A 25,060-nucleotide genomic window follows, 5' to 3' on the forward strand; every position below is an offset into this window, starting at 1 on the left:
GATTTTGTTCTTAAGGCTAAAAAATCTAGGGATATGGGGAAAAAGCAGGAACAGGGTACTGATATTAGATGATCAGCCATGATCATATTGAATGGCGGTGCTGGCTCGAAGGGCCGAATGTCCTACTCCTGCACCTATTTTTCTATATCTCTATGTTTCTATGAAGTTCCCTCCGAAATTGACTTTGACATTTCCCCCATTTATGCATCATCCTCTTAAGAAGCAACACCTTGAATGCCTTTAGATTACTCTCACCTGTGTTGTCAGTATTTCCATCCAAACTGATTCCCAAATCACTGCTGTGCATCTAGAGCACTGCTTCCCCACCATGCTGATTCCTTCCTTAATTAACAAATTAAGTGGCACAGTGGCACAGCTGTAGCGTTACAGCCTTACAACGCTTGCAGCGACGGAGACCCGGGTTTGATCCTGACTACGGGTGCTGTCTGTTCGGAGTTTGTACGTTCCCCCCGTGACCGCATAGGTTTTCTCTGAGATCTTCATTTTTCTCTCACACTCCAAAGAAGTATAGGTTTGTAGGTTAATTGGCTTGGTATAAGAGTAAATTGTCCCGGGTGTTTGTAGGATAGTGTTAATGTGCGGGGATTGCTGGTCAGTGCGGACTCGGTAGGCCAAAGGGCCTGTTTCCATACTGTATCTCTAAAACTAAACAAAGCTATTCCTCTTTCTTTCCCTTTTGCCTATTCTTTATGAATCTTGAATAACTTTAAATATTGTTCCCAGCTGTGGCAGTAGTTTACTCTGATGTCATGCCAAGCGAGTACAGGGTCAATTCTCAGAGAAGGGTCAATACAATGCTATCTGCAACAATGCAAGGCACATGCTTGCTAACAAATATAAATCACCAACAATATCCAAAACTGAATACTCAGTGCACCTGAACATATGGCTAATGCGGCTTTTCATTTCTTCTTTCAAGAAACTGCAAAGATTTAAACATGACCCTGTAATTTTAATTTGTATATTTACATGACAAGAGCATCGACGATAATACCAGAATTAAATATTTATCCTTATTCGCTTCCGTGAATATCATGATGTGGGGATCGCTTGAATTGGTACATCTAGTGAAGGTACAATGCTCTTGGATTGAGAGAAACAAGGAAGGAATGAACAGTAACACATGCCAAGTCGAGATGAAGTGGTGCTCGAAAGCAAATATTGCCCTTTTAAATTGCAGGTCTCATATTTGGAAGCTGCAGTAAGAATAGCTCAGTAAGTCGATGTAATTAATATTGTATATGTTGCACTGACATTGAAGGGAGTGAATATTTAGAGTGGGAGATGGAGTGCCAATTGCAAGTGGTTCTGTCCTGGATGCTTTTAAAACTCTGTTTAAATGCTGCTGGAGCTGCACTCACTCAAGCAAATGAAAACTATTCCATCACACATCTCATTTCCGAAGAAGGGTCTCGACCCGAAACGTGACCTATTCCTTTTCTCCAGAGATGCTGTCTGACCCAGTGAGTTACTCCAGCTTTTTGTGTCTATTCTCATTTCTCTTGGTGGGAATCAGGAAGCGTCTCAGTGGCTGCCAGACACCCAGCCTTTATTTACAATACAGATGTGTTTTCATTCTACATTGGTATAAAAGAATTGATGGGAAGTGGGCTGTCAATGAATTTTTGACAAAGTTTTAAAATGCGTGCTTCATCCCAGCTTTGGAAAATATGTACAATAATTTTCAAAAATTTCTCATGACCTTGAAGTCCAAAAATAATGATGCTTGACTGCACTGAAACCACAGTATTACTGTTCAACCCTTCTGTCGCTCGGAATTAAAAAGCCTTTCAGTTTCACATTTTCTACAAGTGAAACACAGTGAGGCTTTCAATACTGCTCCTAAAACTGGCTGACATTGGTTTCCCAACAAAGAGCACACTCTCTTCTGACTGTTAGTGTTCCAACAAGGCTATTTGAGCTCCTTTGTGCAACATAGACTCTCCCACCATTGTGACCTTAGCGACAAAACCATAAGTCATATGCATGAGTAGATGTTATTCATCTTTCCCATTTATCAGTGTGGAGGTCAACTGCAGTTGCAGGCTTCATTGTATTGTGTTCAAAGTCAACAAAAAGAGTTCTACCCAAAAAGATGATAATATCTATTTCCACAATACAGCCTTCCTTCTCTGGAGATAAACAGAACAAAAGTCTATTTTTAAAAATAGCAAAATGGAAAAGGTTGCATTGATGTTTCATCGAAAGTGCACGGTTACATTTTGTTTATTGGGAGTTTTGTACATTAACCAAAAAAAATAAAAGCAGCTTCATGGTTGTATCTTCAGTTGTTTACAGCTATAGATGTATGGGACAGTCTGAAGAAGGGTTTCAGCCCGAAACCTTGCCTATTTCCTTCGCTCCATAGATGCTGCTACACCCGCTGAGTTTCTCTAGCATTTTTGTGTACTATAGATGTGATCCCATGGGTTTCAGTAAAATGTGATGCTGATGCTTTAGAACTAAGTTCACATTGAATTGAGCACTCATGAGCAAAATTATATTTTTTGCCACTGCAAATTTGGATTTTGACTGGAGACATAATTTTAATTTACATTATAACCTCCCTCGTATCATGTTAATAAGCACAGGGAATAGTTTGTTAGCCTTGTCTCTTCAACTATCATTGATCTTCAAAATAAATATAAAGTGTTAAAGTTTTACAGTACCTTTTCACCCCTCATCTTGTGTACACTGCTGCCTGCCCAAATAAAATGAAGGAGCAAATGCACATTCCAGAATTCCATCATCTGAGTTTCTTACACTTATGGTACTCTAGTGAACAAACGTTGACTTCTATCTATTAGTAGGAATCGCAGATGCTGGTTTACAAAAAAGATGCAAAGTGCTGGAGTTACAAAAGAAGGCTAAGTGCCCGGGGTACACTGCCTGACCCTGTTGAGTTACACCAGCACATTGTCTTTCTGTGCTTCTAGTAATTACTCTAGCAATTGCTCATCATCAGCTTGATGCAGTTAAACAATTTTTCACCCAGCTAATTATCTGACAACAATGATGCATTGTTTGGTACCAATTCATACTTGATCACAAATTCTTCTCATTAATCTTCATGTGTCTGTGCTGCCATTTAAAACAAAAATATTCCAATATATAGGGGGAATGACATTCTTGCCATAGAGGGAGTACAGAGAAGGTTCACCAGACTGATTCCTGGGATGGCAGGACTTTCATATGAGGAAAGACTGGATAGACTTGGCTTGTACACATTGGAATTCAGAAGATTGAGGGGGGATCTTATAGAAACTTACAAAATTCTTAAGGGGTTGAACAGGCTAGATGCAGGAAGATTATTCCCGATGTTGGGGATGTCCAGAACTAGGGGGTCACAGTTTAAGGATAAGAGGGAAGACTTTTAGGACCGAGATGAGGAAATCATTTTTTACACAGAGTGGTGAATCTGTGGAATTCTCTGGCACAGAAGGTAGTTGAGGCCAGTTCATTGGCTATATTTAAGAGGGAGTCAGATGTGGCCCTTGTGGCTAAAGGGATCAGGGGGTATGGAGAGAAGGCAGGGATGGGATACCGAGTTGGATGATCAGCCATGATCATATCAAATGGCGGTGCAGGCTCGAAGGGCCGAATGGCCTAGTCCTGCACCTATTTTCTATGTTTCTATGTTTCTATATCATAATCATATTTGGTGATCAAAGTTATAATTTAAAATTCAAGTCATGTTAGCAATATCAATGCAAATAAAGATGGTAAAAAAATGTTTAAAAAATCAATGTAAAGCAGATTCAAACAAAAATATAACCTGAGACAAAGAAGGAGATGACCAAAAACCTAGAAATGTTTAGGAACAAACCTCATAACTGACAATATAGTTAGCCCACACTTAATCTATGTCTAAAACCAGAGCATCTAATCATTTATTTAATTGCTATCTGTGACATATTGCTTGCCACTTCATTTCTTCTGCTTCAGAGGCCATTAAGCACCTTGGAAGAAACCAAATGAATGCTCTTATCTAAATGCAAGTTCATAGTTCATTATATTAGTTATCAGAACAGACTTAGGCCAAACAACCTATCAAGTCTAATCCCCCATTCAATCATGGCCAGTCTATCTTTCCCTCTCAACCCCATTCTCCTGCCTTTTCCCATTAACCCCTGACATCCTTAATAATCAAGAGCCTGTCAATTTAAGCCTTAAAAATGTCCATTGACTTGACAATGAATTTCACAGATTTACCACCCTCTGATTAAATAAATTCCTGCTCATCTCCTTTCCAAAGGAACGTTCTTAAATTCTGAGGCTATGCTCATCATGTGTTAACCCAATCATTCCGAGGATCATTTTCTTCAACCTCGTCTGGACCCTCTCCAATGCCAATACATCCTTCCTTAGATATGGGGCCCAAAACTGCTCACAATACTCCAAATGTGGTCTGACCAGTGTCTTATAAAGTCTCAGCACTACAAATGCCTTCATTACTATCGATTTGACTTGTAAATTAACTTTTGGGGAATCCTGCACCAGCACTCCAAAGTCCCTTTGCACTTCTGAATCCTATTTCTGAATTCTCTCCCCATTTAGAGATGGTCTACATCGTTATTCCTACTAATAAAATACGGCTCCATAGTTTGCTATGCTGCAATCCATCTGTCACATCTTTTACCACTCTCCCAACAAGCACGTTTTTTTTTCTTGAAAAGCCAAGAAGAATATTTATTTAAGTGTATTTTATTTACTGGAGTTCTTTAAAACTATGGTGCAACCTGGTTTAAAGGCAGATCACAACAGGGTCTGATGATAAAGAACATTTTCACAGAATCAGATAAACTTGCAGCACAGAAGAGCTTGTCCAGGTTTTATTACCCAAACACAATTGCTGAAACCAAGTCCAGTTCTGTATTGATAGGTTACAGCACTTTTTAAAGCACAACTATGAACATGTTTTAAATGCAACAATCAGTCAAATAATGATCCCTTTCATCTTTTACATGAATTCTGCAGATTATCAAATGAAGGCTAGGTTCATGGATAGGAAAGGTTCAAAGGGATACGAGCCAAATGTGGGAAGGTGGGACCAGTGTAGATGGGGTATCCTGGTCAACATGAAGGGTCCCAACCCGAAATGTCATCTATCCACATTCTCAAGAGATGATACGATACAATAGAACTTTACTTATCCCAGGAGGGAAATTGATCTGTAAAGTCATAGAATCACAAAATACACAAAACATGAAAGTGACGAGTGGAAAGGCTTGGGGGATGTGTAAAGATTGGGGGGGGGGGGGGGGGGGGGGGGGGGGGGGGGGAGGGGAGAAGGGAATCGGTCTCAGTCTACCCCACGACATATAGTGGGGAGGTGTTGTAAAGTTTGATAGCCACAGGGAAGAAGGATCTTGTGCGGCATTGCCTGAACTGCTCCGCTATTTGTGTGTTATTTTGCAAACCAGCACCTGCAGGTCCTTCTATCTCCTGACTATGACTTTATTTCAGGAACCATCCATCAGCATGATACTGTACATCAGCTAATTGATCTATCACTGGTCTGAAATCTACCAACTTTGCATCTTACCATGAAAAGTAGTGGACAATTAAATAGCCGATAGGAGAAGGCTGCACCAAATCATCTTTGACCTCATCAATGGCAGCATGTGAGTGCTAAAGGCAAGGCTGAAAATTGTCAAATGTGCCTGGTACATAATCTATCTCTGCTTCTCCTAAGATCCCCACCTGAAGCCAAACTTCAGCAATTTCACACGTTACGCACTATTAAAGAATGGCTCTGAGAACTGCATGCAGTGAAGGCTTTGAAACGAACTACCTTTCAGGTGTAAATCTGAAGAGCTGCGCTTCTGATCTAACTGTTTTTTCATTAGTTACAATAATGGCATCTAACTTCATGGAACCACCAGAGCATATCAAATCGAGATATTTACGGCTCAAACAGTCCAGTTTCGATAAAAAGTTTTAAATTGCCAAGGGTGGAAAAACATAATAAAAATAGAAAATGCTTGTGTAGAAAATACTTAGTAACTCAAGTAACATCTGTGGAATAGAGAAACAGCTCATCAGACCCTTCATCAGAATGGTGGTGAAGTTCCAGTGGTTTTAAAGAAGGGTCTTTGACCTGAAATGCTAATTGTTTCTCTTTCGACAGATGCTCTCTAACCTGCTGAATTTTACCAGGTTTTCCATTTTCATTAATATCGACTCTCAATTATCAGCAAAGTGATGGAAACTGACGTTTACGGAGGGTCAAGGGGCTCCACAGGTTACATAAATTCACTTTGCAGAAATCCTCCCCTGTGCCTTAAAGCATTTGGTAAGATAGTAACAATAAGAAGTGTGTTTCATGGTATTCATTAATGACTGGATACAGTATATATTCCATTAGACCTTTGATCCGAAACTCAGGTGGACCAACAACATGAATACAGTGGCGAGGACAGCAGTCGCGGGGCTGAATATCCTGAGGCTAGTGACACATCACCCATCAACCTAAAGCCTTTCTACCATTTGCCACCAACTCTCCATTTGACAACAGAGGGCAGCTCATCAACATCTAGTAATAAGCAGACTAATTACTCAGTCCTTATTCACGTACCTAAACATTTATTACCTCCATTGCTGGCACACTGCATGTGTCGTACATATCTCCTCACAACATCTGACTAGATAGAACATCAAATTACTTCCAAAATGCACAAACAAAATGCTTTAAGTTTATAACAGGGGAAGAGGTGTGGGGTTGCTGCAGATCAGACTTGGAAGAATTAAGGATATATTTGAGATTTGCAAACATGAAATATAAATAGAAAATACTTATGGAGCAAAACCTAATAGTAGTTAAGAAGGTCAAACTTTATGGAAACTTCTTTAGGAACTACTTACCAATTTGGTTTCAGAGAATTATTAGGCCTTTAGTTTAATGAATACTCGTGTATTTGTGCATATTTTAAGTGTTATTGAATATCTCTGATCAGAGGCTGCCAAAGACAGTAGAAAACACTAGTTGACAAAACAAGTAGTTATAAGGGTATACATCTTGCAATGTCCAAGACCAACCTGAGACGCATGGACCACTCCAGCTCACCAGATGGCTATAACAATCTAAAATGTCCAATTAATGTCTCAGCTATTGCGTTACATCAACGTATAGCAATAATGTAAATATCATGGTCTACAGTACAGTTTACATATTCTGTTGTGCTGCTGCAAGTAAGAATTTCATTGTTCTATCTGGGACGTATGACAACAAAACACTCTTGACAATTGCACGGCCTTAAAGATATGAACAAATTTGAAAGACCCCATCAAAAGCATTCACTGTTTCTATAGCCACTTAAAATTCCCAAAGTAGAATTTTCATTGTTTAATGGAATGTGTATTTATTGTCAGTTATAACATATTTGCCATTGCTATTTCCCAACAAATATTTAAATTAAAATTTCCTATCCACTCTTATAACTATGTTCATGCCCGTATATAACCCTTATTACAGGGTTTGGAAATGTCTTCTCCTTCAGTCCTGGCCCTATTAAATATTAACCAAACTGAAAACCATACCTGGAAATAGATAATGGAAACTTGGAATCAAGTTCATCTGTTGCTGCGCATTAAGTAGTTCGATACTTTAGTTATTCAAGTACACAGGACATTGCTAACCAATGATTACTCAAGCTCATTTATGGGTCTGGGATTCATTTCATTCTGCTCCAAGAATTCTTATATGTTGGGTGCCCAATTTAGTAGCTAGAAAAATAACAGACAGTTTACCAATGATGTGTTTGGAAGCAGTGTTGCCTTAGCTAGTTAAGTAGTTTGATCTAGAAACTACTAAGCATATTGGCAAGTTTTTAGTTACGAATAGCATTAGCTCTAACAGAAATCTCTAACAATAACCCTTCATTATTGGAGTCTTCATTATTGAATCTGAAGAATGCATTCCCATTCCACTCAATGTGGCCCTAGGTAAGTTAATGCTCCCTAATAACTTACTTAGTTTGCCTGAAGAATTACCAGACTGTGCAAAGTTGAGATACTGAAGTATTTATATAAATTATATGCAATAGTTTAGAAAACAGGGTAGTCTGGTATATCACATAAATAATTGGTTTCTACCATGTGTTGTCCCCCAAGCAATCTTTCACTCCTCCCAACATTTATTGTCTCCTAATTTGAGGGAATGTCTCTTTTCAATTTATTGATGAGTTGAACAGTGACAAATCAACAATAAAGAGATAACAAAATGAATAATAATCTTTTCATGTACATAATTTTGAAAATCACAGCACGACTGGATTAGGAACCAACCTGGGTTAGTGGACACATGTACAATGGACAATGAGAAGGAAAGGTACAGGCAACAGTGGTTTAGCAAAGCCCAAATTACACAGAAGGTGAAGGGAGGCGAACATAGTATTATGAGAGTTCAAGAAGGAACTGCAGATGCTGGAAAATAGAAGGTACACAAAAATGCTGGAGAAACTCAGCGGGTGCAGCAGCATCTATGGAGCGAAGGAAATAGGTAACGTTTCGAGCCGAAACGTTACCTATTTCCTTCGCTCCATAGATGCTGCTGCACCCGCTGAGTTTCTCCAGCATTTTTGTGTACCATAGTATTATGAGAGTCAAGTTTGATCACGACAGATGGATTGATGGAGATTTCGATGTCAAATGGGCATGGCCAGGAACACGAACAATGTCAAAGTCAACGTCACAGGGACAGAAGTTCAGCCATGGATAAAATAAAATTGTTAAGTTTACAAACCATTAACATAAATGTAGATATAAATAATGGTTTTCAGGATGATATTTTGCAGATAATTGACCGTGCAATTCTCATAAAATCATCCTCAGATGTGCAGTAGATCTAGAGAATCAACCATGTCATAATTTACAGTGGTGACATTGATCTACCAGGCAAGTGGCAACAATTAGGTATCATCTGAAAACTGGATCCATAAATTAATATTACTGGAATGGTCCATTTCTCAGTCTTCCCACAATGATCACAGAATCAGAACAAATGGTGAAATTATAGTGGAAAAATATTGTAACCAACTCAACTTTATATTGTCATGTTCCAAGCTCAGCATCAGTACCGACCCAAATGCTTGCAATAGCACTAAATCCCTATGATAGACATAAAGCACTGAAGTAACTCAGCGGGTCAGGCAGCATCTCTGGAGAAAAAGGATGGGTGACATTTCGGGTCTGATATATGACCCTTCAGTCAGATATATGAATATCAACCTGCTCACCTACCAAGTTTAGTATTTCAGAATTTACTTGGAAATTCTGAACTTGGCAGCATTTACGTGAAGAAATGGTAGCAATTCCCCAGCAAGATCCAACTCAATAAAGGTGGTCAGAAATTTGCAAGGAATAATTTCTGACTTATGTGGATCTCAAGCGTGAAAATAAAAACATTGCTCACAATACCACTCCGACTTTCCAATCTCATGGGAAGGGAACAATATGATTGCATTTTGGTCCAAGGTGATTCCTCAACATGCTTATTCTCTGGAATGCCAGAGGTAGAGGAGAGACCTGATGGAAGCATATAAGATGAGCAGAGGAATAGATGGGAAAGACAGTCAAACCTTCGTGAAAGACTAAAGGGCATAGCTTTAAGATGAGAGGGGCAATGCTTAAAGGAGATCTGCGGGACAAGTTTTTTTTTACTGGGAGGTGGGTACGTGGAATGCACTGCCAGGGAGAGTGCTGGATGCAGATATGAAAGTGGCTTTTAAGAGGCTTTTAGATCTGCATATGGATATCCAAGGAATGAGGGATACGGATCATGTGCAGGCAGCTAAGATTAGTTTATCTTCGTGTCAGAGGGCCAAAGGGCTTATTCCTGTGCTGTACTTTTCTATGTGTTGGAAGGAACTGCAGATGTTGGTTTAAACCAAAGATATACTAAAAAAGTTGGAGTACTTCAACGAGCATGAATATTGATTTCTCCAACTTCAAGTAAACCTTGCATCCCCTCTCTCTCTCCATCCCTCCCCCATCCATGTCGTACCAGTTTCAAAGTTGTCTTGATTCTCATTGTCTGTGCAGCTACGCCTCGACCCACAATGGGCTTACGTTCTGATAAACCCATTGTAAATAGAAAATATCGTAAGTCGAAAACGCATTTAATACAATGTGATCACGTGACCGGAAGTGATGTGCGGCTCGCTGTCGAGCGCTTGCACCATCATAAAGTCGAGATAACATAAGTCGAAGCATCGTAAATCGGGGAGCATCTGTATTCGTTTTCTCGTTCTTACCTAACACACAGCTAACAATGGCCTGTTCCCTTTATCATTGTTATTTTTTTTAACATATCTTTCATACATTTTTTTTTTCTATATCTACATCACCGTCTATATCTCTCGTTTCCCTTTCCCAACTCTCCGTCTGAAGAAGGGTCTCGACCTGAAACATCACCTATTCCTTTTCTCCAGAGATGCTGTTGCTCCAGCTTCTGTACTCTTCTGTTCTGTGTTTTACATGCCTGAATTTGAAGATTTCACATGACAGACCAATTAAACACCCAAGGTGCAGAGCTGCCAAGGCTTTCTAACTTACCTCATTAAGTTTGCATTTTCATATGCATTCTAGAAGCAGCCTCAAAAAAAAGTTTACACTCTTAGTTGTTTTAGTGCAAATCCAACAAATACTTTCTCCAGTAGGTGTTGTTTGTGGAGTGTACGTGGAGAAAATACCCATTATCCTGTTTAACCACAAGGATTGGATCTTTAAACCTGCGTGACAAATATATGTTTACTCTTGATAGCTAAAAGTTTGAAATTTGCAGAAAATACAAAACCTGCATCGAACCATTATTGAATTATACATACAACAGAAAGCTTGAAGCATAATACAAAGTAGCCTGATGGACTAAGTAATCAAATGAAGGTATGAGCAATTGCAGATGTTGGGTTCTTGAGAAAACACAAAGAACTAGAGGAACTCAGCGGGTCAGGCGACATCTGTGGAGTAAGTGGACAGACGAGGTTGAGTTGGTTTCTCAGACCGCTCCCTCTACAACTCCTTGGTTCACTCACCTTTACCCTCTGCAACCGCACAAGATGCAACATCTCTCTCTTCACGACCTACTTCACATCCATCCAAGGACCACAGCAACCCTTCCAGGTGAGTCAGAGACTCATATGCATCCTTCCAAACCTCATCTACTGCATTCAGTGGTCCGTATGTGGCCTCCTTTATATCGACGAGATCAAGCATAGATTCGGCAACCATCAAGGTCTGCTGTATCTCCCAATTGCTAACTGTTTTTACACCTCTTCCCATCCCAACCACTCTGTACTTGGCTCCTCCATTGCCACAATGAGGCTACACGGGATCTGAAGGAACAAGTTCAAGTTATATTTATTGTCACATGCACCAATTGGTACAGTGAGATTTGTGTTACCATACAGCCAGACAAATAAAAAAAACACAATACACAATAGAATTTAACATGAACATCCCCACACAGCGGAATCAACGTTTCCCACTGTGAGGGAAGGCAACAAAGTTCAGTCACCTTCCTCTTTGTTCACCCGTGGTCGGGGCCTTTGAGCCCTCCACAGTCGCCGCTACGGCGGCCCGATGTTCAGGCCCTCTCACTGGGATGATCGGAGCTCCGGCGTCGGAATGGAAGAACACACTCAGCGGCTTGGAGCTTCCGAATAGGCCGCTTCTTACTGGAGACCGCGGCTTCCGAGTCCACTGGTCCGAGCTGGGCGGAGATTCAACACTGGCGACCCTCGGCAAAAGATCCCAGGCCTCCGCGATGTTAAAGTCAGCGCCGCGCCTGTGGCTGGAAGCTCCGCAAACCACTGCTCCATGGTGTTAATCAGCAGACCCAACACTCCGGAGCTCCAACACAGGCGATCCCCGGCAAGGCATCGTCCCGCTCCGCGATGGAATTCAGTGCTGCGCCGCTGCTGAAGCTCTGGCCGGTCTCCGGCAGGAAAGGCCGCGCCAATCCAGTTGGTAGGCCGTGGGATGGTGGGGGGGGCGAAGATGCAATTCGGAGAAAAGACGCATCTCCGTCCAGGTACGTGACTGGGAAACGATTTCCCCCTCTCCCCCCCCCCCCCACATAAAAAAGACTAAGAAACCTTTAAAACATACTTTTAGACAGACTAAAAATAGCAAAAAAGGGTGAAAGGACGGACGTCTGCTGGCGAGGCTGCCACACTCGATGGCGCCACCCGATGGAAACAGCACCTCTTATCGTGCTTGGGTAGCTTACAACCCAATGGTACAAACATTATCTCCCTCCTCTATTCCTTGTGCCAGGCTTTGTCCCGCCCCAACCTCTCTTTTCCAGCTTTCTCCACTCTACAACTACCAGTCCGAAGAAAGGTCCTGACCCGGAACCTTGACTGTCCATTTCCTTCACAGATGTTAGTTGACCTGCTGAGTTCCTCCAGAATTTTGTGTTTAGACTAAACAGTCAGTTTGATATTGCATTGTTGACCGGAAATTGCTTTCACACTAATTAGAAACTCCTGGAGATTTCAATACAGTAGCCCATCATTTCCAAGATCTACGTTCAGTTTCCTTCCTAATTTGCTGAGATGTCTTCCTATCATGTCAACCAGTAAAACGTCTGATGCAATCTAGTGGACCTACCCAAATTTCCAAAATGAGAGTACAATGTCATATATCCTAAAATGACCTATATACTTAAAGATCTCACTTAATTTTGGTGGTGGGTCATGGCCAAATAGATATGGACTTCCTGTTCTTCCTGGAAGCATGCACCCCCCCCCAAAAAAAAATTGTAGGTAGATGTAGATAAGGAACCTACAAAAACGTAAACCAGCTAAAAACAAACTTATCCAAAGTTGACAGAAACTGTACATCAACAAAGTTCAGCCACATAATACCAACCCCTCAGTTCAAATGCAGAGCTGAATCAAAACAACAACAGATACATATTTCCTTTCCGACAGTATAAATAGATGTTTGTATTTCAAGAATTATTCTTTAACATCTATTGTTGTGGATAAGGAATGCACAGCAATTCATTCATGATTACTGCAGGGAATAGCCCGTCTATCATATTGATATACTATAAATGAGCTAATTGCAGAGTGACAAACATTTAACCCAAAAACAATATATTTTGAATATATATCTTGAAGCTTAAAGTTACAGCAAGTAGTGTATTTTTAATCAGAAGTCCACTGAATAGTGATGATGAAAGATTTTAAAACTTAAAAAAGCTTCAAATTAACAGCTGGCTTCATTTGTTTGTAGACTGTTAACAGCAAATTATCTTCACAGTTGAGATTGTTCTGCTACATGGATGAATCCCAGTGCATTTCATGCCCATATGTGTGATGAATGGTAATCATTTGTGTAGCTGTACCATTTACTCATGTAATTCATTTAGACTATTTAAGAAGCATGCATTAAAATATCCTTTCAGAGTGACCAGATGTTGACTTCTCCATCTCAAGCATTCACCAACCCTGGTTTAAGTGGCGATTAATCAACTTCATAAGAGGAATGTCAAAGTCTACAGGGAGAGAATGGGGAAAGAGTATGTGATCAAGGCAGAAACACACCAGCAAACCTGATAGCCAATTCCTGCAAAATAACATACTATGTTTACATAGCACCAAACGCTGCTACTTAAAATGCATAGTAAACTCAACCAAACAAGATGTCCAATCTGCAAATATAATTTAGTTTCACAAACAGTTTAACGTTTGTATCCTAGTAGCTCAAGGATTATTAATTATTCGAAACACATTTCAAATCCTGCAGTCTACATGGATGCATAGATTTTGAAAAGGCTTATACGAGACGTGTAAAATATTTATGAGGAAATTTGAAGAATAAATATTGAATCCTGCTTAATTTTTGCATTTATTTTGGATGAAAAAAAATCCTTTTCTAGGTTAAAGTCCTTCCAAACTTTTTTTTTGCTATCGGTTTTCTGTTGTGACGTTGAATCCAGTTACAACCGTATCTAACCTTGACACCATCTAGACTCACAGCAGATTTTCAACAATCATGTTGGGGAAACAATCTTTGTATCTTGAGACAAAAGACATTATCAACTCCATGTGTGCAGGAAGGAACTGCAGAAGCTGGTTTAAATCAAAGATAGACACAAAATGCTGGAGTAACTCAGCGGGCCAGGCAGCGTCTCTGGAGAGAAGGAATGGGTGACATTTCAGGTCGAGGCCCTTCTTCAGACTACTCCAAGGTTTGGGCACATATTCCAGGCTGACACCTTGGTGTACCACTGAGAAATCTTGCTGTGTCAGATTTTTTGTTTGATAGATAAGACATCACAGTGGAGTCTTGTCTATCACAATAACAGAGTGCTGAGGGAACTCAGTGCGCCGGGCAGCATTTGTACAGGGTAATGGACAGACGATGATTAGCATCGGGACCCTTCTTCTGACTGAGGGAATAGGCAGACGTCCATCGGTCTGCAGAAGGGTCCTGACCCAAAACATCCTCAACCATTACCCTCCATAATTGTTGCCTGACCTGCTGAGTTCCTCAAACACTTTGCTTTTTGTTCAAGATTCTAGGATTTGCAGTCTCCTATCTACCACATATGCACGTGAAAGATCCCACGGCACAGAGAAAAGGTGTTCTTCCAGTGTTCTTGTCATCACTCATCCAATATCTCAATGCCTGTGAGAAATGTGCAAATTACTTTATCTCGCCAGTAACTAAAAGCAAAAGTAAAGGGCCTGTCCCACTTACGTGTCCTTGGCACGCTAATTACGCGACCTCGTGGTCGCGTTGAGGCGCACGGGCATCGTGTGGCCGCGCGGGGCCAGTCCCACTGAGAAGCGCGGAGGGGTATGTAGTTGTGCGCAACAGCGCGAAGCTCCAAAATCTTTGTGCGCCAACGGCCTGTCGCGTAACTGACGGCCAAAGTGGGACAGGCCCAAGACCCTGGCGCAACGCAACGTCTCACCTCCAATAGCAGCAGAAGCAGGCAAACGATTGCCGAACACGGCCTGGGGTTCACGGCCGTTGCCGATCCGGATCCGCCCCCACTTCTACTCCCAGAGCGGGGCCAAGAAAATTGAAGATAGACACAAAATGCTGGAGTGACTCAGCGGGACCGGCAGCATCTCTGGAGAGAAGCAATGGATGACGTTTCAGGTCAAGACCCTCCTTTTCGGGTTGAAGAAGAGTCTCGACCCGAAACGTCACCCATTCCTTCTCTCCAGAAATGCTGCCGGTCCCGCTGAGTTACTCCAGCTTTGTGTCCATCTTCAAATGATGTCACGCACTCCAGACGGCTGTGCGTACGCATGAAATCGCGCGCGACCTTCTCGGGACTCAAGGTTGCGTAATTTGCGTAGTGTACATGCAAGTGAGATCATGCCAGCTGTTGAGAATGAGTACACATAAACTAAAAGCACAGAGAGAGGGAAACAGACTGTACACCTCCTCCAACCTCATCTACTGTATCCACTGTTCCAGGTGTGGACTCCTATATATAGGCGATGCCAAGCGCAGGTTCAGCGACCGTTTCGTTAAACACCTCCGCTCAGTCCGCCTTAACCTACCTGATCTCCCGGTTGCTAAACACTTTAACTCCCCGCCCATGCTGACCTTTCTCTCCTTCATTGAGGCCCAGCGCAAATTGGATGAACAGCACCTCATATTTCGCTTGGGCAGCTTACACCCCAGAAGTATGAATATTGGCTTCTCTAACTTCAAGTAACCCTTGCTTTCCCTCTCTCTCTCTCTCTCTCTCCAAAACACCCCCTTGCTAGTTCTCCGACCAATCTGACTGTTCCCCTGATTAAATGTTATCTATGTATGCTTCTTTGTCACCTTCTTCCAGCTAACAATTATCTATTCTACATTCTCCCAGAACTGCATCCGCGTCGATGTCTCGTTTTCACACCTTACACTTCCTTGTCTCTGGGTCTCCCTCTCCCCTGACTCTCAGTCTGAAGAAGGGTCTCCACCCAAAACATCACCCATTCCTTCCATCCAGGGATGCTGCCTATCCAGCTGAGTTTCTCCAGCATTTTGTGTCTATCTTCTGTACAAAGGGAGTATGTCTGTCTCTGGTAGCACTGGGTTGGGTCATTAAAAACAAAATTACTGCAGCGCTGAAAATGTCATTTAGTGCACTCCAACAGAACTCTCTATTCAAGATATGCATTGATATTCCCTCAGTATTGTTCATCCGTGTTATTATTTTTTAAGATATCCTCATCTACTTCCCTTTCAAAGGCGATCACACATTCTACTCACATGACTTATTATGGTTCCGAATTTTATGCCCCGACAAGTCTGTAGGAAAATAAAATCCTAAACTTAGCCTTCATGCGTTCCAGGTAGCAACTAACTTCAAATGTGAAAGTAAACTATTTACATTATTAAAACCTCCTCTCAGTTATGAACAATTCTCATCAGGTCTCAGAACTTTATTGGCATTGATGTAAAAAGTTATTTTTTTAAATAATTGAAATATCCATTCCTCATCTCATTTTAGTAATACCTTCATCTTGAAGTCATACTTCCAAAACTCCAGCCTGAACAATACTTTGATCATTTATATTACTTCATCCTTTTTCTCCTCTGCGTACTCATTCATAAAATCTAGCTGCACATAATTTTTTTTTCTATCAATGGTTCAGTCCACTTCCAACGACAACATATTAATTTTTAAATCTACCTTGATTAATTATTAATTCCGGATGAATAAAGCCTCTCAGGCTTTTGTAACTTTTCCTACATTTGTCCCTAGATCACTGAATCTTCATCTTCAATTCCTAGTTACATTTTTTTTTAAACTCCATAATCCATCAATGGCAATCAAAAAAAGGTGTGAACACATAGCAAACTGATGTTGCCGTTTCTTAAAAATGTATCAACATCTTCTCTAATAATTCAAAGCTAATAAATTATTAGCTGCGACCATTTTACAGATCAATAAATCCATAAGCAAAATAAAGCTTCTGAATTTCCAGCTGGATTCTCCCCAACACAAATATGGTTACTTTCATATACCTTCATAATTGGAAAGACCAAATCAGTCTCCCTTTAACAAATACATCTCTCATGAATCCAAACTCAAGGTTGATGCCAAGCTCCATGATCTACTAATATGGGGGATCTTACTCACCAGCCTTCCCTGCACCTTATCAAGCGCAAGCATGCCCTCCGAAACACAGGGAACAAAAATAAAGCATGGCAAACGAAATGAAGGTTTGACAAAACTTTTATTGTGGCCTATAGTTTTAATTTGAACAGCCCGAGGCTTTTATTTTGTTTCACCATGCCTGCTTAACTGACTTGCATCTTTCATCTTTAATGCTCTTTACTCAATTACATCTTGGGCTCACTTCCCCAATCTATCTATCAATCTATATATTTATAGTTATTATCTGTAACTTACTTCCTTTCCTTAAGGTCCCTGCTCTGCTATGCACTACTATTATTTGCCTCATAGGTTTCATGTCTTGTGCACCAGAATCTCTGGTCTGCCAACATAAACCTACGATTGGAACTATAATTCATGAATATCTATTGGATTTCCCTGAACCCACCATTGCATAGTTACTTTGCCAACAGTCTGTCTCGTCCCTTTCTTCTTTGTTGTTTTATAGTATGCATTAAATGTATGGTTTAGTGTTCTTTAGCTTGCTTTATGTGGTGGGTGGGGGGTTTGGGGGAAACTTTTTTAAATCTCTAACCTCAACGGAGATGCAATTTTATCCCGTATTGTATCTCCGTCCACACTGCGGCCTAACATCGAGGAGCTGGCAGCCTCTGCTGGAGACCGACTTTGGGAAGTCCAACTGTGGGAGCCTGCGGGACTTAACATCATGGTGCTCGCGATCCCTGTTGGGGATTGTCCTCTGAGCTCCAATCTCGGGAGCCTGCGGACATTAACATCGTGGAGCTTGCAGTCCCTGGTTAGGGACCAACTTCGGGAGCTCCAACCGCAGGAGCTTCGACCGCCCCGACACAGGAGCTTCGACCGCCCCGACTGCGGGAGAATAAAGAGGGAAGAAGATTGGACTTTATAGCCTTCCATCACGGTGAGGAATGTGGAATCCACTGTGGTGGATGTTTATGTTAACTTTTATGTAGTTGTGTGTTCTGTTGCTTTTTTTAGTATGGCTGTATGGTAAATCGAATATCACTGTACCTTAATTGGTACACGTGACAATAAAAGACTTTGAACCAACAAATGCATCAATAATATAATCTGATTATTGAAGCTCCTCCTTCTCCTGATGAAAGTTTATATATATATATATATTCCTTCCATACTCTTCCAAAAATATATCTTTCTAAAATATACACCTGTATTGAATTCTATATTTTAGGGCTTTACTCAGTCTGCGACCATAGGTATGACGTATCCTAGCCATTTCAAATACATTTTACTGTTGGGGACACTTCCTATCGTTTTAGTAACAGCAATTGTTGCACAAGTAGATTATATAATTTAAGCCGTTATTGAAAAATCTTCTGATGCAATTCATATTGGTCTTGGTACAGAGCATAGTTTGAACAAATGTCCCTCCTGAATGATATGCAGCAGGTCAATATTGCCAAACGCTATCAGAAGCAGAAATATAGCTCAAAAGCTGAAAGAATAAAAGTTATTAACTTGGACCATATTAGTACCACCTTTTAGAAAAAAATACCTTGTTATGACTCCATGTAGACTATTGGAGAACTTAGTTTTAAGTGGGACAAAATCTGCAGCCACTCCCCTCAACATGCTGTAGGTGTTGTGTAGGAAGGAACTGCAGATGCTGGTTCAAACTGAAGATGGACACAAAATGCTGGAGTAACTCAGCAGGACAGGCAGCATCTCTGGACGTTTCGGGTCCAGACCCTTCTTCAGTCTGGCTGTAGGTTTTTGGCCTTGATAGAGATAAGTCCAATGAACCCTATGCAATCTTTCATCTCCAACATCAAGGTACAGAACTTGCCACTGAGAACTATCCCCTTACCAGAGATTACTGAAAATACTTGGAGCTGCCCTATTTTCAAATGATAATCTCACAATCAAGAGGGAAACATTTGAGAACATATTAGATGATGTTCAGCTGAATTAGATACACAATGACCCATTTGGTTGTTTACATTTTGAATAAAAAGCTATTTTTCCTGAAGCTAATAAAACATAAGTCTTCCAGATCACACAAAACAATGAACAGTTAGCCGCTAAAACGTTGTTCAATCTTTTCCCCAGTAGAGAGAAATGAATCAAACATCAAAAAAGGGGGGGGAAAGGAATCGTTCTTACAGCCATTTCAAGCTCAAAGGAGTACAACGTGAGGAACACAATTATCACTGCTTCAGTCATCATTCTTCTCCTGTTTATAATTTATGTGGCAGCTAAATATTTCAAAGGGTTGCTAAAGAACAAGGGAGCCCTTTCAATCTGAAGCCGGGAGACGAGCGCCGAGCGCCTGCAAGATTAAATGGGAAAGCAAAATTTAGGAATTCCACAATAGATCAACTAAAACCACTCCCTCCTCTTCTATTGTTCTCAGCAGCTCAGCTAACAAAACGTCCCGTTATTGCCCTTAAGGCCAAATCGAGGGAGGCTTAATATCGTTAGCTGATCATTCCAATACTAGAAGTTACCTGTTTTTGTTTTAGAACATAAAACCCATCAGGGGTCCTTCATTTTTACACCAGGTGGCAGATGCTTAGGAAAAATGCTTTGCCTTTGAGATAAAGTACAATCGGCTGTAAAGATTATTGACATCCTTACTACACCTGCTAATAAAAATTCAGAGGATTCCTCACAGCAAGCACACTTACCTTGAAGTTGTTTGAATCTTCCTTCCAGCTGATTATAATTGTACGGCAGCTGAACAGGAAAGCTGACAGATAATGGTCCTGACATGCTGGATGCCCTCTGTATTTCCATTGGATAACAATAGGTTCAGGTGAAACGCCGTTTAAAAATGAGGAAAAGATTTATCCTGTAAAATCAGCCTTATGGGAAGGCTGGATCACTGTCCCTGTAACAAACTAGCAAGAAGCTTCTTAAAAGACGGAGAGCTAGCTCGTCCCAGCAGCATAGGTTGTTGGCATAAAGCATCAGGCATAGATAAGCAGCATGCTGTTTCTTAGATTGCCTGCCCTCTACTCCACTAGTCTCCAGATTTCTGCAAGCAGCAGCTCTGGATTTCAAAGGAAGTGAATGAGTGGACGGCACACCCACTACACAGATGCTCCCCGCTAGCCTTCCTTCCTTTCTGCAGCCAACAAGCACACCTTCACATTACTCCAGCCTTCAGTGTAATTTAACCAGGAGGCAGGCAGGCAGTCACGGTTTGAATGATGTCACCATTAACATGAGGGCAGCGTGGAGTAGGAATGTACCACTTACTATTCAAAAAAAGAGGGGTTTACTTAAGATACACATCAGTTTAAAAAATGCAGGCCATTGTTAAGAAAAAATGTTTGTTCTTTTGTGCACATATTATGGCAAGCAAAAGTCAACACATTTCCTGATTTTAACAAAAACAAATATGCATTTCTCTACAAAAACAAACAATAAGGAACTTCCCACAATGGTCGCTCCTTAAACAAAACTGGTGGGATTGCAATCTCCTGTTTAAGTGCCTCATCTAAACACAAAGTATCAGATTTCCATCACATGGGAAGGAAGAAAGAAGGTCCCTTCAGTTGCATACCGTACAAAATATCACATTATTATAAGTGTTAACACTATTCAAATCGTATCATTTAAACATAAGATTACACAGGTCTTGGTCTGCCCTGCTACGACCAGTTTATCAATCAATAAAAATCAATAATACCTTGACACGTAAAATGCTGAAAGCTTTAGTGTTTGAGGCTCTCCAAAATGAAAGCGTGTAAAATACAGTTGGCAGAACTCCAAATAATAACTAATGACATTAAGCAAACATTTTGAAAGCTGTTAAGATCCATTTACCTCCCAAGAATCAGCCCTTGTGTGTTTTCCACAAAAAATACAATCCTTTGTAGTTATCCATTTCACAGTGCTGTGTTGCTTTTACACACATGCATTCTATCTCCACTAAACAATTCTGCTCACATCTGCGTATGATGACAAGATTGTGAAGAATAAAACAACAACAAATCTATGAAAGACTAAACAGGTTGTTGATTTATATTAGCCTGCAAACATTTAAAAGAAATTGCATTTATTTTCCACCAGAGAGGATTAGTCCAGTCGCTTATTATATCCTCCAACTGGATTGAAATTCACATTAGAACAATCGGATTCGAATCTTGGATATCTGTAGTAAAACATTCTATGCAAAATTAGTTCTGTCTAGCCTCTATCTCACCTCTTACAGGTACAGGCCTGACACAAAAGTATTCTTAAATAGGGACTAATTGGATATACTATTCAGAAATTACTTTCACATTTCATGAAACCAATACTAATCCCTCTGGTTTGCAAAGTGTGTGAGCCCAGCAGATTGCAAGCCCATGCAATTAAACAAATGATATTTAATAAAACTAACTGCCTGCAAGGGTTTTTTTTAGAAATGATCTTCTACAATATAAAAGTAGCCAGGAAAATTATAACGAGTCTAGTGTGGGAAATTGTAATTGAGACCTTTGTGCAACTGAGCATGTTCACATGTTGGCTCAGCAATGTGTCACGTATACAAAGCAAAAAATCCTTTTGCATCTCAACCAACTGGAAAAGGATTCAATTCTCCAATTTTAATACCTTTCTTTCCATTGTGAATTTGAAAAGGTGAAAACAACCTTATCTGATACAATAGAAACAAATCTAGGGAGCTTAAAGTAAATTGCAAGTTTTAGACTGGATTGTCACAAAGGGAATCTTATGTTAAGACTGAATATAATATTTGACTTATACATTGCAGAGTTTTTTTTTAAACCAAATTAAGCGGGCAGACCAGGTTTGTATTTGATGCCTCCTGTGAAAGGTAGCTCCTAGTGACAACATAGCACTTCTTCAGTACTGCTCAGCCCAAGTTACCTGTTGAAAGCATGCTGAATGTTACATGGTGAACTATAAATTCTATGTCTTTGACTACAAGAGCAAATGTGCTTCCAGTAAGTACAGTGACCCCATTTTATAAATCAAAGGTTGGAAAGAAAACTAGCATGTACATAGCACCTTCCACAATATCAGGATTTTCCAGTGTTTTAACTGCTAATAAAATCCTTTTTGACATGTATTCACAAGGTAAAGGATAACAGCCAACTTACACCAAGGTTCCACAGGCTATTATGCGATTAATAAAAACAGATAATTTGTTAGCAATATTGTTCAAGATAGAGTACATAGCCATTACTATTTCGGAATAGTGCCAAAGATTTTTTACATCCACCTGTGAGGGCAGATAATAACATCATCATATCTATAAGAAGAATGGCTCATTGTAGATTGTTACCCACAAATCCTAGAAATTGATCTGTCGTATAGGTATTTTTCCACAAAACATGGAATTTTGGCCCTTCCTAATTATTTTTTAATTTTTTATTTCCTCATCAGGACTTGTGCATAAATGGCCACCATTCAATTACTGACCCTTTGTAAAAGCAGGAAGACAAGAGTTTACATCACCAACAGTATCACTAGAATATGTGCACGTGTCTGTTAATTGAGGCTTTGACCACAGTCCCATCAAGAGGTAAGGGCATTACCATGAGTCAAGGTTCATGCAAACAAACTCAATTAGTGCATGTAAATAGGCAGTTTGTATTATTTGAATTGAAACAATGAGTAAGAAAAAACGTTTGAAATCTAAGGAATATGTGACAACACATTTAATATTTAACAAACAACTTCTGTAGCAGTAAAATAACAATTTCTGATTCTTAACCAAAATGGAAAAATAATTAAAAGAAGTGTATGTAATTGAAGTACTTGTTACATCAGTATAAGTGTTCAAGGCTTTCCTTTATAAATTCTGCAGAACCACAAAATAATGTGTGTTATTCACAAACATTAACTAACTTTCCTTTTATTCACTGCATTGTGGAAATTTTAATTGCAGCCATGCAGCAACAAAGCTGTTCTGTGAAAGACCGTGATGCATCTTCCCTCAGGAACAAATATAATCATTTACGAGAAATGAAAAAAAAAGAATGCTGTATTTTAAGTCAAAGCACATCATGCAGGTTGGCAAGCACTTGCAAGAAAAATAGAAGCTTGCAGGAATTTACACATATCACCAATGTGGTAAATTAAGGCATGTTTCTTTTTTTTTGATTCTGCATGGATTCCATTTAAGCAAGTAAATATGATCAAAGTAATTATTTCACAAGGCAGGTCTAAATTTTAGATCCTCTCCAGAGGTTTAGTTTTAGGCTTGGAAATTCAATAAAACTCTGCTCTTTTACAGGGTGCCATGGCAGACATTTTACAATCTTATTTTTTTCCTGAATAGAAAAATTATCTACGCCAGCCTAACCGGAATCCTTAAAAAGAGCATTCAGATCATTACTAAAATGATGTTTTTGAAAAAACATAATCACGTCTGGAAGTAGGAAGTGCAAGTGCTCCTTTCCCCTTAATACACAACCTATTTTCGAGCACCTCCAACCTCATTCTCTTGCCCCCATTGCCTCCGATTGTCATCCTTCATCCTTCTTGCAAGTCTAATCTGCACCTCTGGCAGTGTAAAGAATTCAATTTTTTTTTGCAAACAATGTACCTGGGGATTCCCAGCAGACTGCTGCCACTTGCCTGTTTGGCCTCAATTAAAACCAGAGGATTAACTCCATGTGGGCTTCATGCCAACCAATTTTGCTGCAGTCATCATTCCCTCCAACCTGCCTCAAACCACAGATTACCTCCAGATCAGTGCAGGCATGTCACTAGCTCAAAGGCACAAACTCTATACATTTTAATTGAACCACAATGTTTCTTTTAAATCCATTTAGCAGATGAAAGGCAACAAAAATGAAAATGGGCATTAAACCAGCCAATTAATCTAAATGAAAATATTCCACTGTGACGCAATAAGTAATTCCAGGTGAACTGAAATGGTTTCTTATGATCTGACCACCAGTTGAGCAAAACTAGTTCTCAAATAATTGCTTGAACCTTCTCTCACACATAAATAGAAAAATACTGCAGATAGACACAGAATGCTGGAGTAACTCAACGGGACAGGCAGCATCTCTGGATAGAAGGAATGGTTGATGTTTTGGGTCACACTCTTCTTCAGACTCCTTGCAATTACATGCAGAGCAAGCAATAGGCTAAATGGACTATTCAAAGAAGACATTCTCAACAACAAAACATTTCAAAAAGATACCCTCGAAAGTGTTTGAGGCTCTGGGCCGGTACTCTCTGCAATTTAGAAGAATGAGGGGGGGACCTCATTGAAATGTACAGAATAGTGAACGGCTTGGATAGAGTGGATGTGGCGAGGATGTTCCCACTGGTGGGTGAGTCTAGGACTACAGGTCAAAGGCTCAGAATTAAAGGACGTTCTTTTAGGAAGGAGATGAGGAGGAATTTCTTAAGTCAGAGGGTGGCGAATCTGTGGAATTATTTGCCACAAGAGGCTGTGGATGCTGTTAATGGATATTTTTAAGGCAGAGATCGATTCTTGAGTATTTCAGGTGTCAGAGGTTATGGGGAGAAGGCAGGGGAATGGGGTTAGGAGGGAGAGTAGATCACCTATGATTGAATGGCAGAGTAGACTTGATGGGCCGAATGGCCTAATTCTGCTCCTATCACTTCTGAAGCCTAGTGCTGACAGGATATAATTAATGTTTGGATTCTGAATTTAATTACTAACTAGTTTCCTGTAATACTGGAATAGAAACCTCCACCAGTCACAGGCGAGATTGGTATAGGACTTCAGTAGATTTAGTAGTTGATGGGGGTAAGCAAGCAGTACAATAGCAATGCCATAAACAAGAAATATATTTATTGGGACGTATTAATTAAACTAGTATAAGAATAGAGATTTAGATTCTGTTAATGAAACGGTCCTAGAGCAATCCAGGATAAAACACAATCAAAATAATGCTACTTATCTTTCTAGACCCAATTCCTTTCCCAACATCTGCTTTTCACTCAACCTAACACTTTGTG

At 40.2% G+C, this 25,060-nt stretch overlaps 1 protein-coding gene across 6 annotated transcripts in view; it reads right to left on the reverse strand.

Moving 5' to 3' along the window:
• The window catches only part of sptbn1 (spectrin beta, non-erythrocytic 1), a 190,046-nt gene that overhangs the window by 88,529 nt on the left and 76,457 nt on the right, over positions 1-25,060 (reverse strand). The window contains exons 1-2 of one of the 6 annotated variants that reach the window (XM_033025222.1): positions 3,013-3,075; positions 2,145-2,151 (exon numbers count right to left, since the gene is read on the reverse strand). The exons of 4 other annotated variants lie outside the window; for them this stretch is intronic. In XM_033025222.1, coding sequence (XP_032881113.1) covers positions 2,145-2,151; positions 3,013-3,060 — 55 coding nt within the window. In that variant the 5' untranslated portion in view covers positions 3,061-3,075. Of the gene's footprint in view, positions 1-2,144; positions 2,152-3,012; positions 3,076-19,791; positions 19,916-25,060 lie in introns of those variants that run through there. One more of the 6 variants, XM_033025223.1, reaches the window with a different exon arrangement.

The sequence above is a fragment of the Amblyraja radiata genome, chromosome 8, assembly GCF_010909765.2.
Source record: "Amblyraja radiata isolate CabotCenter1 chromosome 8, sAmbRad1.1.pri, whole genome shotgun sequence".
Classification (NCBI taxonomy): domain Eukaryota; kingdom Metazoa; phylum Chordata; class Chondrichthyes; order Rajiformes; family Rajidae; genus Amblyraja; species Amblyraja radiata.